General features: G+C 45.5%; 1 protein-coding gene across 4 annotated transcripts in view; it reads right to left on the bottom strand.

The window, feature by feature from the left end:
• LOC110509879 (protein unc-13 homolog B) overlaps positions 1-13416 on the bottom strand; it is a 129791-nt gene that overhangs the window by 52123 nt on the left and 64252 nt on the right. For 2 of the 4 annotated variants that reach the window (XM_036967423.1, XM_036967424.1), the window contains exons 11-17: positions 3763-3809; positions 3558-3636; positions 3253-3258; positions 2477-2551; positions 2141-2360; positions 1422-1649; positions 1149-1290 (exon numbers count right to left, since the gene is read on the bottom strand). In XM_036967423.1, the coding sequence (XP_036823318.1) occupies positions 1149-1290; positions 1422-1649; positions 2141-2360; positions 2477-2551; positions 3253-3258; positions 3558-3636; positions 3763-3809 (797 nt within the window). The remainder of the gene's footprint in view (positions 1-1148; positions 1291-1421; positions 1650-2140; positions 2361-2476; positions 2552-3252; positions 3259-3557; positions 3637-3762; positions 3810-13416) is intronic. The other 2 variants (XM_021591059.2, XM_021591060.2) reach the window with 1 other exon arrangement.

The raw sequence follows: 13416 nt of genomic DNA, 5'->3' as shown, positions 1-13416 counted from the left end.
ATTACATTGCTTTTATGTACACATTGCAGTTCCTTCTTCCATAATTCAACTGAACTTGGTTTGGCCTAATGCCATTTAAGGCAAACGAGGATAGAGTTAATTACCCATGTGTGCCACTACCCTGAATAAATGAGTGTCTGACAATGTCAGAAGGCTCCAGACAGCGTGTGACAATTAGGACGTGGGTTCTTAAGACCACACACGCATTTGGGTGAGGAAACCTAGACAGCCTGAGGCTTACTCATGCCATGGCCTGCTTACACAGAAACCCACTTTACTACGCACAGGGACCCACTTTACAACGCACAGGGACCCACTTTACAACGCACAGGGACCCACTTTACAACGCACAGGGACCCACTTTACAACGCACAGGGACCCACTTTACTACGCACAGGGACCCACTTTACTACGCACAGGGACCCACTTTACTACGCACAGGGACCCACTTTACTACGCACAGGGACCCACTTTACTACCCACAGGGACCCACAGGGACCCACTTTACTACGCACAGGGACCCACTTTACTACGCACAGGGACCCACTTTACTACGCACAGGGACCCACTTTACAACGCACAGGGACCCACTTTACTACACACAGGGACCCACTTTACTACGCACAGGGACCCACTTTACTACGCACAGGGACCCACTTTATTACGCACAGGGACCCACTTTACTACGCACAGGGACCCACTTTACAACGCACAGGGACCCACTTTACAACGCACAGGGACCCACTTTACTACCCACAGGGACCCACTTTACTACCCACAGGGACCCACTTTACTACCCACAGGGACCCACTTTACTACACACAGGGACCCACTTTACTACGCACAGGGACCCACTTTACTACGCACAGGGACCCACTTTACAACGCACAGGGACCCACTTTACAACGCACAGGGACCCACTTTACTACGCACAGGGACCCACTTTACAACGCACAGGGACCCACTTTACAACGCACAGGGACCCACTTTACAACGCACAGGGACCCACTTTACAACGCACAGGGACCCACTTTACTACGCACAGGGACTCACTTTACTACCCACAGGGACCCACAGTTTTACAAGAGAATACTACAGACTACACACAAGATCCCAGACATTAACAGGGCCAGGTTAAATAGACTCACAAGTGGAAGTTCTCCTCCCAGACAGGGTTGAGGTTACCGTAGATGGTCTTGGTCCTCTTCTTGGTCTTGCCCACCTGGACCGTGACATAGGGGTCGCTGGAACCTGTCTTATCTTTGGCCTGCAGTCCCTGGGCACACAGCACTGCAGACAGGCAGATGACGTGGGACAGGAGGCAGGTTGATATCAATAGAGAGACATGGACAAAGTCAGATTGGAAGAGAAAGATACTATTTACAGTAGAACAGAACAGTTTGTGGAACATGTCTGTGCACCTGTGATGGTGATCTTGGCCGACCACTTGGAGGTTCCGTCCAGTACACTCTGTTTGATGGTCTTCATCTGCTGAGCGTGGATCGCCTTGCTGACGACAAACACATCCCGGATCACGTCAAAGATCTCCGGCTTGTTCCTCTCCCTGATCTTCATGCGGTCCTTCATGGCCATGATGATGTTCTGGGTACGATCCTCAGCCCCATGCTTTGAACTCTTCTCCGCAGCACCTAGAAAATCAGAAACCACACACTTAAAGTAAATTGACTGTCTTTTTGGCACCGTGTGTGAATATTGGAATGTAAATTGGCAAATCTGTTTATATGTATCCAGTTGTTTAAAGCTATTTATTTTCCGGTCCAAAATCAGGTGGATGTATAATTACGTCTTCACTGAAACATCAATCATAACCAATGATGGTACACCATAATTACACAGTACTTTACATATCACTGACAGCTGTATTCTGGGATGGAGATGAAGCAAAAGTAATTTAACAGGAAAGTTTGAGCCAGAAACTCTGTAGACAAATTCTGGAAAAAAGTGTCAACCTTGTCAATCAGAAGAAAAATTGTAAAGTACAAACCCATTACAAATGGACATTTACGTTTCATACACTGTCAATTATGTGATTGCCTGCATTAGGCAACTAAGCTCAGTCATCGCGAAAGGACCTTAAACAAACCTCCTCTTAGTCCAACTTCCACTGTGCTGTACTTACGCTGCAGGCAGTCAGCATTCAGTAGCTCCTGGCACTTCTCGTGACACTTGACCCCGCACTCGGAGCACCTCATGCCCTGGCGGGCGATGCCCCACAGCAGCCCCTCACACTCATAGCAGTAGGTGGGTGTCGTGGCCGTCCACACCTCAAAGTTATGGGGCGTGGTGCAGGAGATGGGGTAAATCAGAGCCTGTAAGGTCTTCTTATAAACGTGGTTCTTCTACAGAGGGGAGAGGAGAGAGCAGAGAGTGAGGATACTGAGATATGACATTGGTGAGTTTTGAAAAGAGTCTTGATTATCTCAGTAGAGTAATATGTATCCCATGATGTACTCACCAGCTCCTCGTCTTTGACGGAGGAGCGTGCGGCCATGGAAGAGGTGATTCCAGCCTTCCTGGCCTGGACCAGTGACTTGGATGACAGGGGAAAATAGTGTTAGTTGCCATGGTAACACACCAACAACCCTTCAACTAACCCCAAACGGTTGGTGTAGTATTGTAAGTGTTCGAATACATTTTAAATTAGTTGTTAGGCCCTTTACCCAGGGAGTGTACTACCCAGGTGAGTAATCCAAGGCCCATAGAGCTTTAACACCCCAACCAAACCAAAGCGGATGAAGGAAAAAACTAATGTAAGGATTGTTACAACACAGGTCATATAAGAGGTGACAACATGGGCAGAACTGAACCATCACTGACCAGTCGAAGAAACAGACACTTAACCCAGGTGCGTGTGTTACCAATGGTGACTTGGGTTAAAACCCTGGTAGTGATGGTATGTTCATGGTTCAGCATGTAAGGGTGGAGAATAAAACCCCCACAGAAAAAAAATCAATCATATGAATGAAGGGGAGAGGTAGAATAAGAGGAAGGGAATATTGTTTTAAGTTATTATATCAAGTAGGAACACCACAGTGCAGTTGCACGGTGACATATGGTTACTTATTTGCACCATAAAACCCTTGTTGCACATTAGTACACATTTTTTGCAGGACAGCTGCATACTGTACAATTTCTTTGCACAAGCAGTGCAATTTGTCCTACTTGATATACAGTTTTGCCTTTACATTTCTGACTACACATGGGAGGGGCAATTGGGTTATTTCCACTTACCATAGCCTGATCAAGGAAAATGATTGCATTCAAGCAAGTTGATAATTAAAGGTTTAAGAGAGGGGGAGAGAGAGATTATAAGACTGGTTTCACATGTGCCTCATTGGGTGATATCTTGGTGATTCCTCATGCGATCACTTTTTTTTTTAACAGATCGACTTAAGCAAACACTGAAATTATAAATGTAATCCTTAATTATCAAGATGCTTCTCTTGTGCTGGTATTACAGGATAGAAAAACATGTACTGACAGATAGAACAGCACTGAGATTTTAAGCAGTGACAATGATGGGAGGCAACACTTACGACATCGCTGACCAGGGGTATAGGCTTCCTCTTACGAAGGTCTGGCATGCTGTCAATCCCAAACAAACCACTTCCACCGCTGTGGACACGGAACAGAATGATATGCTGGTCCTCATACAGAAACAGATGCATGACTTTTTTTCCAACACATTAAAAAAGATGGCAAATCTAAATCAACAGAAATTATTTGGGTGTCATCATATACCCTGGCTTGATCCAAGCTTGTCTGGAGTTGGATTCATCATCTTGTCCCTGCAAGATTTAAAACACATTAGGTTTTCAGATTCAGCTATTAGACCACAGCAAAAGACTTAATCTTATAGGTTAAAAAAGGTACACAGAGGATAGAGAATGGAAAGACACACAGATGGTTGAGTTTCACCTCTTCGATGGTACATGCAGAACAGAACACATTCAGAACATCATTTTACACATTTGATCCATACATGGCATCTAATGATTGTTGGCAAACTGAAAAGCCGAAAATAGAAGAAAAATATATAAATCAATAGCAAAAGGGAGGTACTTGCAAAATGAGCGCGGGAAAGAGATGAACACATTAAATGACCAGTTTTCTGTTCGATATCACTAACAATGTACAGATGCAAATAAAACAAGGAACAACTTGTTTTGTTGCGCAGATGTTCAAAGTACAACTGGGAGAACTTTTGGGGGGGGGGGGGGGGTACTTCAGAGAACCTTTTTGGAGTTGTGCAATAACATGGGGAAAAAAACGACAGACGTATTTCATCTCTCTTCCTCTGAGGTAAAGTGTTTCATCAGCTCCTGAGCACCTCCTCCTCTCAGATGTATGTGGCTAGAGTTGGGTAGCTGGGCTCTCTAGGGCTCCTCTCCCTCTGCCTCTCCTAGTACTAGGAGGTTCTGACAGCGTTTGAAACAATTCTGAGCTGGTGCATCTACAAAACAACTTCACAACAGTGTTTCTACTGATCTGATGCTGCCAAGAACATACTTATTTTACCTTATTCAGATTTTGAATTACAGAAATAGGATATTTTATTTCAATCAAAACATAATCGTAAAGCCATTTGAAAATGCATTCATTAGGAGCAAACCTCAACAATAAATTACAAGCTGTTAAACACCTCTGCTAAAGGTATGCCAAAAGGAAAACATGGGGACCGTGCATAGGATATGAAAACACCCAACGGCAAATGTCACATCAAAACTCAAAATATATCTGTGTGAATGAAAACAACAAAACATAAACTAAAAAGGGAGCTCATTTAAAAAGCATGAGAGTAACCTGGTCATCTTCCCTGCTGCCGTCTGGAAGGAAGAAAAATCCACGAAAAAAGAAAACATTAGGGTTCATGGATATAAATAGCTAAGAAAAGAACATAAAATAACCAGATCAACTACACTAGCAATCAATAGTGGCAAGTTTTAACCCAAGGTGGCAGGATCAATCATAATCGTGTAATGCTACATTCATTAGTATAAATCATGGGCTAGTTTAGGTACATAAGGAATACGAGTGTTAGATTACTTATTTTTTGCTGGGCTTGCAAATACCGTAGTGCACAGCTACCTGGATTGAGCTCCTCCTCAGAGAAAGTGGACTGGGATCCTTGGGAAGATTTGGAGAGTTTGCGTCTCTGTCTCTTTTCTTTTAGGATGTGCTGCAGATTAGCAAGGCGTTCCTTAGGGCTGACAACATCCTGTTCACTAAACTCATCCTGATCAGCTCCATCATGGAGCTCTCCTATTGGACTTAACCCTATCCCCCTTGGGCTGAGGTTAGACTCTCCTGGGCTATGCCCAGCCCCTCCAGGAGGACTGTGGTCTGGTGTCAGCTCTGGGTTGGACAGTTCTCCATCAGTCTGATACGCTTCTCGGCTCTCTAAATGCTCCATGGAGTGATATTCAGTAGGGGTGCAGGGGGAGTGAGTACTTTCCTTTGTGGATGCTGCTTGTAGGGAGCACAGCAGGTTCTCTTGGGCTGGGCTGCAGTCCACATACATTGAAGCCTCACTGTATTCTTCCAGTGGAGACCCAGAATGGACGTGATCAGTTGGCAGAGTGATCTCTCCCTCAGGAGGTTCAGGGGAGCAGGGTCTGACAGGAGAGGGAGCTGCTTCAGACTCACTGTCATCTCTACCATGCTCCAGGCTGGACCTCTCCAGCTTCCTCAGAGCCCCTTTCAGAGCTGACCTGAAATTGAGCACAGCCTTCTCAATGCTCTTCACATCAAATCCCACATTGAGGGGCTGGGTGTTCTCAGGCTCAGGGCTAGGCAGGTCCCCCGACTCCCACTCTCCTGCATCATCTCCTGGGACAGACTGTTCAGTCCACTCCCTGTCAAGGCTCCTAGCAGATCCCATGTCCAGGGCATCAAATGAGGATGGACGGTGGTCACAGGAAGAGTGCGGCTCCAGGTAGCCATCATCACAGTCTGTGAGCAGCACAGTAGAGTGACTTATGCTCCTGGACGGCCCACAGCTCCCCACATCATCAGCGTAGGCGTCTACAGTGTGGTAGCCGGAGCTCCGGGAGTATGGGCAGTTGGCTGAACAGTCACACTCCAAGTGTCCATTGCTGCCCTGCTGTCTGGGGGGCCGCCAGTCCACTACACTGGACGAGGTGGAGGGGGAGTTTTTGTGGCAGCTGAACAGCAGGGACAGGTGCTCTGAGCTGCTGTGGGAGGACTGGCCTGGGGTGCTGCTGGTCTCTCCCGTGGTGTACCTGGCCCAGCCACCGGGCCCTCCACAGTGTTCCTCCACCTCCTCTCCACTGTTCAGACAGGAGCAGACGTCCTCTTCGCTCCATCCGTTCTCCCCACTCCACCCCCCATCACCACTCACACTATGCTGCATGTCCGCCGATGCCCAACCGCTCTGCCACACCCCGAACTTACCAGAGCGGTACCTGGTGTCCCGGTCCAGAGTGTTGGAGCTTTGGCCAGAGGACAGGGAGCTGGTGCTGGGGCAATCATGGGCATACCCCCTCTCCAGGTTGGAGAGGCTGGACCCTGAACAGGGCACATCTGAGCTATGGTCTGAGTTCTCCTGGTCGGGTAGTTCAGGTTGGAAAGGAGGTAACCTTTCTCTCCATCTCTTAGGTGACCCCTGGGGTGGCATCATCATCACTGGGTCTATGTCCCAAGACTTGTGCCGGCGCTCCAGTAAAGGACTGGTGTCCCTCCTGTGGAAAGCTGTGACAGCATTTTGCCTGCCAAGGCTGCCGCGTCTGACGCTGAGCCTCTGAGGTGTCTGGGGATAGAGCTGGGTCTGGGGTCCTGGTGCTGAGGCTCCATAGGAGCAGAGCTCCCCTATCTCATTCAGCACTGCATCCACACAGCAGGAGACCTCATCCACAGAGCCCCTCACAGAGGTCAGGTAATGCCGCAGGTCTGATATTTCCTCCTGGATCTTGTTGATCCCTCGCAGTTCTTTCAATATGTGCTCGACGATGTCACTGGTGCCTTTTTCTCCCTCCTCATCTTTCTCCTCTTCTTCTTCTTTGCCTTCACTAGGAGAAGGCCTGTGTGTGTCCTCCACAACCCCAATCCCATCCTGACATTCAGAGCTGCTGTTCTCTCCAGAGGGAGAGGTGGGGAGACTAGTGGTGGGGCCGTTAGTGCGTACAGTACAGGGGGCGTTGATGAAGCCCTCCCTGTTCAGCTCCATCTCCCCAGCCACAGGTGGGTTTAGTCTCACTGTGTGACTGCGACAGTTGTGCAGGCAGGAGTGGAGTCCAGGGAATTCCCCACTGGAGGAGTTTCTCTGCAGGCCACAGATGAACATGTCCTGCTGCATCTCCACAGGGATGTGCTGGTCCTGGGGCTGGTGGATGGAGGGCTCCACAGGACCCTCCGATCCCTGCAGGTACTTCTGGAGCTTCCTCTGCACGCTGAGACTCACCTTGGGGCTCTGAGTCCTCTCCCGCCCTCCCGGCTCCCTCCTCTTGGACCACTTGTGTGGACTCTGAGGTGGCTCTGTCCCTTTTGGTTCATCTCCTCCACTGACACCCCTCTCGTGACCCCTAGAGAACATCCCTGAGGACTGTATGGGGACCTGGCTTCACTGGTCTCTGTCCTCAGAGGCCGACCAGCACCCTGGGGATTGAATCTCTGTGTGACCACACAACATCCTGACGATATAGAAGACACTGATCTGCTTACAGAGCCTTGTTCATGACTGGCGAGACAGAGAAGACAAAGACAAATAATGTGCAGAAAAAACATTTTGGGGGGGAAATGCTTGTTTTCTATCATGAACCTTCCCTTATGCATTCTTCTAAGCCATTTCATCCTTTACATTTCAGTCATTGGCATACAGCACACAAACCCCTCAGAGAATCAATACAATTTATACAAATTCGCATAATTCCACATCTTCATTTTGAGAGCTTGCCAGTATTCTAATTTTTCAGTCCAACAGACCAGAAAGCAGAGAGAGAGAAAAACAAGAACATATTCCTGCTGCTATAATGGCTCGTGAGATCATGATGAAAAAACAAAGTAAATAAGTGGCTCTATAGCCAAGATAAGTTTAATTGCAATGGATGACTGATTTGGTTTGCAAACAACCTACATAACCATCTTACTAGCTCATGCCAATGCATTTCTATGTACATTGCAGGCAGAATTCTATAAAAATACACAGACAACACACACAGACACTCAGGCATGGGAGAGTGGGAGTAGACAGCTTTAATCTCTGCAACGCCAGAGAGATAGACTATGGAGGCAAAGCAGAGTGTGGAATTGTGATTAAAAAAACACATTGATATTGGGGGTCATTGTGAGTCAGGCCAGTGTTCTGTATATCAGTGGGTTGGCCACTCACCCGCTCTCTTCACTCACAGAGAAGGAAGGATCAGGGAAATGATCGGACCATACAGCTGGCCTAAACTCTATAATTAGGACGTGATCAGAAGACAGCCTTGTACTTAACTGACGGCTCAATTCTATCCTCCGAGTCAGTGTCATTAGTGTGCACACACCAGCTGCAATAGAGGAGGTAGATAACTGTGACCCCCCCCCCCTGCTAGACACAGTGTGTGGGCTGGTTGAGTGACACAGGGATAACTAGGGAATCTGTTGGGTGACATGACCATACTATCGGACTTGAGTGACTAGTACTTAAATATATGCAAGGTATTGTAGAAAGATGCATGTAATTTAAAATCAAGGCATGTACAGTGCCTTGCGAAAGTATTCGGCCCCCTTGAACTTTGCGACCTTTTGCCACATTTCAGGCTTCAAACATAAAGATATAAAACTGTATTTTTTTGTGAAGAATCAACAACAAGTGGGACACAATCATGAGGTGGAACGACATTTATTGGATATTTCAAACTTTTTTAACAAATCAAAAACTGAAAAATTGGGCGTGCAAAATTATTCAGCCCCTTTACTTTCAGTGCAGCAAACTCTCTCCAGAAGTTCAGTGAGGATCTCTGAATGATCCAATGTTGACCTAAATGACTAATGATGATAAATACAATCCACCTGTGTGTAATCAAGTCTCCGTATAAATGCACCTGCACTGTGATAGTCTCAGAGGTCCGTTAAAAGCGCAGAGAGCATCATGAAGAACAAGGAACACACCAGGCAGGTCCGAGATACTGTTGTGAAGAAGTTTAAAGCCGGATTTGGATACAAAAAGATTTCCCAAGCTTTAAACATCCCAAGGAGCACTGTGCAAGCGATAATATTGAAATGGAAGGAGTATCAGACCACTGCAAATCTACCAAGACCTGGCCTTCCCTCTAAACTTTCAGCTCATACAAGGAGAAGACTGATCAGAGATGCAGCCAAGAGGCCCATGATCACTCTGGATGAACTGCAGAGATCTACAGCTGAGGTGGGAGACTCTGTCCATAGGACAACAATCAGTCGTATATTGCACAAATCTGGCCTTTATGGAAGAGTGGCAAGAAGAAAGCCATTTCTTAAAGATATCCATAAAAAGTGTCGTTTAAAGTTTGCCACAAGCCACCTCGGAGACACACCAAACATGTGGAAGAAGGTGCTCTGGTCAGATGAAACCAAAATTGAACTTTTTGGCAACAATGCAAAACGTTATGTTTGGCGTAAAAGCAACACCCTGAACACACCATCCCCACTGTCAAACATGGTGGTGGCAGCATCATGGTTTGGGCCTGCTTTTCTTCAGCAGGGACAGGGAAGATGGTTAAAATTGATGGGAAGATGGATGGAGCCAAATACAGGACCATTCTGGAAGAAAACCTGATGGAGTCTGCAAAAGACCTGAGACTGGGACGGAGATTTGTCTTCCAACAAGACAATGATCCAAAACATAAAGCAAAATCTACAATGGAATGGTTCAAAAATAAACATATCCAGGTGTTAGAATGGCCAAGTCAAAGTCCAGACCTGAATCCAATCGAGAATCTGTGGAAAGAACTGAAAACTGCTGTTCACAAATGCTCTCCATCCAACCTCACTGAGCTCGAGCTGTTTTGCAAGGAGGAATGGGAAAAAAATTCAGTCTCTCGATGTGCAAAACTGATAGAGACATACCCCAAGCGACTTACAGCTGTAATCGCAGCAAAAGGTGGCGCTACAAAGTATTAACTTAAGGGGGCTGAATAATTTTGCACGCCCAATTTTTCAGTTTTTGATTTGTTAAAAAAGTTTGAAATATCCAATAAATGTCGTTCCACTTCATGATTGTGTCCCACTTGTTGTTGATTCTTCACAAAAAAATACAGTTTTATATCTTTATGTTTGAAGCCTGAAATGTGGCAAAATGTCGCAAAGTTCAAGGGGGCCGAATACTTTCGCAAGGCACTGTACCTGTACATGGAAATCCATGATTTTACCTACACTGTAGTGAGACAATAAGTTAGTAAGCACTTATGCAACAGCCAACTAACACTCAAGGATTATTTGCTGGTCTTAACCTATTAATCTGCCTCTTATCCCCACTGATCCTGGGTGTTGGAAGACGGCTCAGGCAGGAGCAGCCCAACCCTATGCACTTGCTATGTAGCATTATGCTGTTAAGCAACAACCCGCTGAGGGGAATCAGTGCTGCACAATTTTCCTCCCTGTGCTGTTGTCTCTGCATCAGACAGAGTGACAGACAGACTGGTCAGTTTAACCACCATATTTCTGTGTGCTTCTGTGGCCATTTGCCCAGACCGAGAAGTCTGTTTCAGACAGAGCACAGCGTTAGCTGAACTTTTTCCCCATCAGCTTTTCAGGCAGTTTTCACCAAGGTCTAACTGGACTGGCGTTTCTGATGCATATAACTAGATACAGTGGGGCAAAAAAGTATTTAGTCAGCCAACAATTGTGCAAGTTCTCCCACTTAAAAAGATGAGAGAGGTACATCATAGGTACACTTCAACTATGACAGACAAAATTAGAAAAAAAATCCAGAAAAATCACATTGTAGGATTTTTTATGAATTTATTTGCAAATTATAGTGGAAAACAAGTATTTCGTCACCTACAAACAAGCAAGATTTCTGGCTCTCACAGACCTGTAACTTCTTCTTTAAGAGGCTCCTCTGTCCTCCACTCGTTACCTGTATTAAGGGCACCTGTTTGAACTTGTTATCAGTATAAAAGACACCTGTCCACAACCTCAAACAGTCACACTCCAAACTCCACTATGGCCAAGACCAAAGAGCTGTCAAAGGACACCAGAAACAAAATTGTAGATCTGCACCAGGCTGGGAAGACTGAATCTGCAATAGGTAAGCAAGCAGCTTGGTTTGAAGAAATCAACTGTGGGAGCAATTATTAGGAAATGGAAGACAAACAAGACCACTGATAATCTCCCTCGATCTGGGGCTCCACACAAGATCTCAACCCGTGGGGTCAAAATGATCACAAGAACGATGAGCAAAAATCCCAGAACCACACGGGGGGACCTAGTGAATGACCTGCAGAGAGCTGGGACCAAAGTAACAAAGCCTACCATCAGTAACATACTACGCCGCCAGGGACTCAAATCCTGCAGTGCCAGACGTGTCCCCCTGCTTAAGCCAGTACATGTCCAGGCCGGTCTGAAGTTTGCTAGAGAGTATTTGGATGATCCAGAAGAAGATTGCGAGAATGTCATATGGTCAGATGAAACCAAAATATAACTTTTTGGTAAAAACTCAACTCGTCGTGTTTGGAGGACAAATAATGCTGAGTTGCATCCAAAGAACACCATACCTACTGTGAAGCATGGGGGTGGAAACGTCATGCTTTGGGGCTGTTTTTCTGCAAAGGGACCAGGACGACTGATCCGTGTAAAGGAAAGAATGAATGGGGCCATGTATCGTGAGAATTTGAGTGAAAACCTCCTTCCATCAGCAAGGGCAATGAAGATGAAACGTGGCTGGGTCTTTCAGCATGACAATGATCCCAAACACACCGCCCGGGGCTTCGTAAGAAGCATTTCAAGGTCCTGGAGTGGCCTAGCCAGTCTCCAGATCTCAACCCCATAGAAAATCTTTGGAGGGAGTTGAAAGTTTGTGTTGCCCAGCAACAGCCCCAAAACATCACTGCTCTAGAGGAGATCTGCATGGAGGAATGGGCCAAAATACCAGCAACAGTGTGTGAAAACCTTGTGAAGACTTACAGAAAACGTTTGACCTCTGTCATTGCTAACAAAGGGCATATAACAAAGTATTGAGATAAACTTTTGTTTTTGACCAAATACCTTTTTTCCAGCATAATTTGCAAATAAATTCATAAAAAATCCTACAATGTGATTTTCTGGATTTTTCCCCCGCATTTTGTCTGTCATAGTTGAAGTGTACCTATGATGAAAATTACAGGCCTCTCTCATCTTTTTAAGTGGGAGATCTTGCACAATTGGTGGCTGACTAAATACTTTTTTGCCCCACTGTACATACCAAACATGAAAATGACCAATAAGAAGGGCAAGTGCAGTCAAAAACATGATTTTTCGGTGTTTTATATATATTTCCACACTATGAGGTTGGAATAATGCTGTGAAATTGTAAAGATTATGATAATGCCCTTTTAGTCTATGAGCTGTTTGAAAAGACCACCTGAAAACTCTGTCCGTTTTGGTGGGATGGAGCTTTAGGCCTTTCCATGGTAACATTACCATGCAGTAAATTAGTTAGACTGATAAGAGAGTTCCAAACCTCTCTGCCAATAACAGCTAGTTTTCAGTTTTCCCCTCCCCACTCAGACCTTTCCCAGACAATGCTAGCAAAATTCTTGATTGAGAAATTGCTCTTTGCTAAGAAGCAATTTTTGTTTATTGTTGGCCATTTAATTGAAAACAATCACAGTAAGGTAGTGAATCGTTAGCCAGACATGATTTGATATTGAGATAATAATGGTTGCATTGGACCTTTAATACATTCAGTCACTAACAAAGTGATTGACTCTATCAGTCTATTTTCTGTTAGTTGAAGAGATCTGTGGTGAGTCGTGACATTTGCATTACAGCACCCTTGTGGAGCAGCAGCATGTTAAAAGTAATCGACCGTACCAAGGGGAATATATTTACTCGTAATGTAGAGAGGGTCTTGTGTTGAGCGCAGCTAATGTTGATTACTCTACAACAAGAGATGCCAGCCATCATTGGAATTCATTGAAATTCCACGACTGCCTCTGTCTGTTGTTACTCACTCAAATGGATTCAGGGAGACATTGGCTCCACTGTGACTGTGAAACAGCGGATAGATAGAGCATTGGCATTTGTTATGGCAGATGGCCTAAAGTTTGTAATAAACAGTGATGGATGTGGATAGAATTTCTATATCACGTTATGTTTCGAACTTAATAGAAATGTATAGTCAGAGTAGAAACCAGCCCAAATGATCAGACAAATTCACCTTGGCTGGGGCAAACAAGGTCAATGTTTCCTTGCCAACCTTGAAAGCAAATGTAT

Source organism: Oncorhynchus mykiss, chromosome Y (genome assembly GCF_013265735.2).
Source record: "Oncorhynchus mykiss isolate Arlee chromosome Y, USDA_OmykA_1.1, whole genome shotgun sequence".
NCBI lineage: Eukaryota > Metazoa > Chordata > Actinopteri > Salmoniformes > Salmonidae > Oncorhynchus > Oncorhynchus mykiss.
The sequence above is the reverse complement of the archived record's forward strand: the minus strand, read 5'-3'. Positions and strand labels throughout refer to the sequence as shown.